Consider the following 5,135-nt stretch of genomic DNA (forward strand, 5'->3'; position numbering starts at 1 on the left):
ACGTTGTCGCCAGGTGGGACACTGCGTATAAGAACTGTCTCAGCATTGTTTTATCAGACGGTTCGCTTCTTCTGCAAGACAGTAACACTTATACGAGGGACCAGTGATACCGCTTGAGATTGAAGAAAAATATCTCAAATACCAACATGTGTTGATGAGCACTCGAGAAGAGGAGGTACTGCGCGAATTGTGCACCATGATGGACTTTACCCTGTGACATTCAGTCTAACCTTGAAGCCGACGTTAGACTTCTTCTGTCGACTGACAGTTTACTAACGGTTACCTTCGTGTTGTTTGGAACTGTAATGAAAATGACTTCTTTTTCGTCGGGTATTCTGATGTGTGCAGATTCTGCATAAGTGAAGAAAGTACGGAATTATCTGTAAATTGCCATTCCAACGACTCGTCCGTGAGATCGCTCAGGATTTCAAGACTGACCTCCACTTCTAAAGTTCTGCTGTAATGGCTCTTCAAGAAGATAGCGAGGCGTTACCTTGTACGTCTTTTCGAAGATACGAACTTGTGCGCTATTCAGGCTAAAGCGAGTCACTATCATGCCGAAAGATATCCAAGTAGCACGTTGTATCTGTGGCGAGCGAGCTTAGGCGCAACAAATTTATAAAATAAACAATCTAAAAACACGAAGGTGGTCACATCATTATCTTCTATTTTTTATTGTAAAAGTGTTCAAAGGAGATGGATTTTTATTTGTACTTGGTTACTTAACCCTTTAGGGGCCTGTGTACATAATTATGGAAAAAAAAAAAAAAAAAAAAAAACGAAAGCAAATAAAACGAAAAAACCGAAACAACCCCAAAAACTAAAAAAAAAACTAAAGGACTCATCAGGGACGTCTTTTAAGACTATTTTATAAATTACAACATTTTGGTCCAATGGGATCGATGTGTGGCCCTTAAAGGGTTAATTACAGCAGTTTCAAACATTTGTATTGACAATTACAGTACAATTAGAGTACAATTAAACGTGTTAAAAAAACTCTGAGTTCCGAAACATATAGATGCCAGGTATTATTTTATACGCGAAAAATATGCAAACGAAGACATAGATATAAGATATGTTCTAAGCGAAGACCAACTAACCGATATTTTTAGAAAAATCTTTTTTTTTTTATTAAGGCTCTTGGTCCCTAAGCCGAGAACTTTGCGTTGACGGATGGCGACGTACCGTTGCGGTAGAAATAAGAACTCTCTCCAATGGAGAATTATATTCTTTGTGACATGTTGACAATCTATTTTGTCCTGCATGGTATTTCGTTATTATTCGCTCTGTACTTGTGCTGTAATATTTATATTCGTGAAACTCGTAAAATTGACCGAGGAGTAAGATTTGCAAGGAATACATATGCGGAGGAACATTTTTCACTCTTTTCGATAGTTGTCAAATGGTTTGTTTTCTCGTATGTTTAGGCTTTGTTTTATGGTTGTTTGTTTATTGTCGAGGGAAAAGAATAGTCCCAGGTCAATTTTAGAAGTGTTCTGAAATGATCTACAGTGATTTTTTATTGAAATGTCTTTTTATTTGAGAATGCCACGTAGGACAAAATAGGGTAATTTCTCGCTTCGATAGCAAGAAATTCAATATGACCGCGGTGACTACCCAGGAGCCTTAAAGGATAGATTTGTCACATTGTGCAGTAAAATTGGTATTACAGAAGCACTTAAATAGTGCAGATGTTAGAAATGAAGTTCAAGTATTCGTACGCTTCTGTTTGGTGTATGCCAAGAGAGTAGAAAGTGATGTTATCTGTACAACCTTTCTCTGTTTCTTTTATTGTTAGTTTTAGGTCCGTTTTCATTTTTCTTTTTATTATGTATTTCTGTGGATAATTTAAATAACTGTTTCAAATTAATATGGCAACACAATATACAATTTTATTACACAGAATAAAGATACAATTTACATACCATGCGCGTGGCCATGCAAGCACCATATAAAAGCCATCAGGCTTAAGTGTCTGGAAACAGATGTGCAATGGCGGAAATAGCAAAAGAAAGAACGGAATTATGCTTATTGCGTTCACTTGTTAATAGCGCATCCTAAAGTCTAAGTCTAAAGTAGATAGATAAAATATCGCAATTATTCGCCATTTTGGCTCTACAACTATGCGACCACACAAAGAAACGCGTACATACATATAATGTTTCACACATAGAATCAGGTTAGGAAAATTGCACTTAATGTGTAGCTATGTTACATTATGCAATAAGATAAGTCTACATTATGTTCATTTTTCGACGCCATTTGACTCTAAATGTTAAAGCATTGAGTCTCATGAATTGCGATTACAGACATCTATATATTATATACTAGACTGCTAATTTCCACAAAATCACTTCCACGTGGATCTGAAAAGTATGTACATAACTCATGCGTTATGTAAAAGATACGAATGTTACTTAATTGGTTGAATTTCAAGCAATATGTGTTACATATCTACTATTTCCCCTTTTATTTACGCCACGGATGCGCAGATGCTTACTTGTCATATATATGTGATACATATTTTTTGGAATCCATTTTTTTGATACGGTATAAAGGAGTAGCAATTTAGTATACACACATACGTGACGCATACATACATGAATCTAATGGATAGAACAGAGGAGGTATTTTTCGGACTTGCTTCACTAGTCAGGTATGGAACCATAGATCTTATAGATATGCAGGTTAATTGTTACAAAAATATAATTACCGTAATCAGCTGATTCACGTAGAATTTCCCTATCTGCTTTCGTGTTTGCTCAGTTATATATATTTTTTGTTTTTCATATGTTTTTATCGCGGTCTCTTGCGTTTTTTCCCAATTACTTAAATGTTCAAAAATTGGGCCTGCGATATTTAGTGAGCAAAAGCATGTAGCGAAATTTAAGGCAATATTGACCATGGACTGGCATACATAGCACATCTTGTCACGTACTTCTCTCTCTAAAGTGTCCGGAAGCACCGAAAGAGGAAAAGAGAGAGAAATATACTTCTCTTTCCAAAGTGTCTGGAAGTATGGAAAGAAAAAAAGAGAAGATGGTTCTTTCTCTAACTTCCTCCGTACGTTATAATAAACTGTAGGCAGTTGCCAGTCCATATCTATAAGGTCCGTGTATTGGACGAATCGTTGTCCATGGATGTAGAATATAGATGTCTGTGATTGCAGTACTTTGTCTATCCAGTTACTTTAGCGCGTCTTATCCTAGAGCATCTAATCCAGTAGAGCGCGCGTAAAATGAACACACATCTACCTCTTCTTAAGAAAAAAGTTATTTCGCTGCATACATTGATAAGTAATTAGGTCGTTTTATAACGACCTGACTACTTATTAATGAACGCTCTAAAATGTTCGTACTCCAACAGAGCGTCGTGGTGTATTTTGCGCTTGATCAAAAAGATGATTAGGTTCTGTCTGTAGAGAAACGCGGATATTAATATGTGTTTTGTTTTGAAATTGTTCGGCATGTCTCTTGAGAAACATCGTCTTGTTCATTCCGTTCATGCGATTTAAAACTCAAAGACTACAGGAGTGTTTACTTTCTATGGAACGCATTTGATTTACACGTTTTATCCAGGAACAGTCATCATCGAACGACATCTTATAATGCAACTTTCTCAATCGATCTGTAATTCTATCGAATTTCCATTTTTCATCTTTTGAATAATTTTTACACGCTATTCTCTCCCCGCACGAGAAATTTATATTTAATGTGTTCGTATTACTAAGAGTTTGGATTTTTTCTGCTAGTTTTTGTCGGAACACAAAGGGAATTAACTTAGTCAGAAGTTATTAAATTTAACATTTTTCGTTGTTCGAAAGCGAGAAAAATGTAGTCAATCAACCGAAAGCTTTTAACAGTCTTATTTTATTTAGTAGGTAACATTACATCTAATCTAGTGCATAGTTTTCTGTTGAGAATATTTCCGCAGGAGACATGTTATTGCATATAGCATTGTTCTATACTGTAATAATAATTTATTTAATGCTAAAATTTTTTAAGACTCTTGATAATAAAAAATTAATATAGTGATTTGGCTATGAGAGTGACAACGCGGTTCTTGGTGCGTAATTTATAAGAACTATTTATTTTTAAATTACAATGATTTCCGTACGTTATTTAATGCTAAATCGACATTTAAAGAATCACAGTTTATACGACGTAAAACGTGTTTGTATAATTTGGAAATGTACGGCTGTGAGACTTCCGCCAAGATTGCGGGGAAAGTCACCCTATCGCCGAAAGCATACCTCTTTATTTTGTATGACGTCTTCCAGTACTTTACAATAATTTTTCTTCTCCTCCACTTCTTTCCTCTGACAATCGATCAACGTCTGCATGGCGTCGTAGTCATTAAACGATACGTAGACGCCGTTCCTCTCACGCGTTGCCACCAGATCTTTCTTGAGCCTCTCGATCTCCTTGGTGTATTCCTTCAGCAGCGCTCGCTTGCAGATCTGATTGATCTCAGGACGATTGGTGATGTTCTTCGCCCGGTAGGCGTAATCCAACGTCGACAGCGTCTCCTCGAGATTACCGCTCGCGGACGAAACGGTCGCGATTATCGACGTTTTCGTTCGGCTACCTAATGACTCCTGCAGCAGCCTGGTGAGCTTCGACTCGCGGTACAGCACGTGGGGTGCCTTCTCTACGAGGGCGGTTATCACCCTGCCCAAGGTCAGCAGGGACTGATTGATCCTCTTGGCCTCCCGCGCCCTTTTCTCGACCGCCCCGGACCTGCCGATGTGCTCGCTGCCGGCCAGGTCCACCAGGTTCAATTTTGCCGTCTTCAGCAGCGCCTCGCCGCCGCTGGTGTTCTCCTTCGTGTGTATTGTGATCGAGAACACCGTGTGCGAACGGCTCGAGTTTGAGTTGAGCATCGTCGCCGCGGTCTGTCGTCTCTCCGAGCCCTTCTCGAGAATTCTGAAGATCTCGGCCTTGCCCCTGACAGTCACCTCCTCCAGGCCGTGGATAATGACCGAGCCTTTCTTCGTCACGTTCTCGTACAGCTTTATCTTAGGCGGCGTGTCGTTTCCGTCCATCAGGAGGTCAATCAGCTCCTCGTTGTATATCTCCAGGAAGTTTATTATATACTTTATGTTTACCATTTACTCGTAGGAATAATAATATTAT

At 38.5% G+C, this 5,135-nt stretch overlaps 1 protein-coding gene across 1 annotated transcript; it reads right to left on the reverse strand.

Moving 5' to 3' along the window:
- Positions 1 to 4,205: 4,205 nt before the first annotated feature.
- On the reverse strand, positions 4,206 to 5,110 carry LOC112453751 (kinesin-like protein KIF11). The gene has a single exon (XM_025014664.1). It carries the CDS (start codon positions 5,108 to 5,110, stop codon positions 4,235 to 4,237), a length of 876 nt encoding a protein of 291 aa, XP_024870432.1. The 3' UTR covers positions 4,206 to 4,234.
- Between the last annotated feature and the right edge of the window lie 25 nt (positions 5,111 to 5,135).

Source organism: Temnothorax curvispinosus, unplaced genomic scaffold (genome assembly GCF_003070985.1).
Source record: "Temnothorax curvispinosus isolate PA1 unplaced genomic scaffold, ASM307098v1 QBEX01004670.1, whole genome shotgun sequence".
Lineage (NCBI taxonomy): Eukaryota > Metazoa > Arthropoda > Insecta > Hymenoptera > Formicidae > Temnothorax > Temnothorax curvispinosus.

Excerpts from the sequence above, each read along its gene's own strand:
- LOC112453751 (XM_025014664.1), bottom strand. The coding sequence starts at position 5,110 with ATGGTAAACATAAAGTATATAATAAACTTCCTGGAGATATACAACGAG.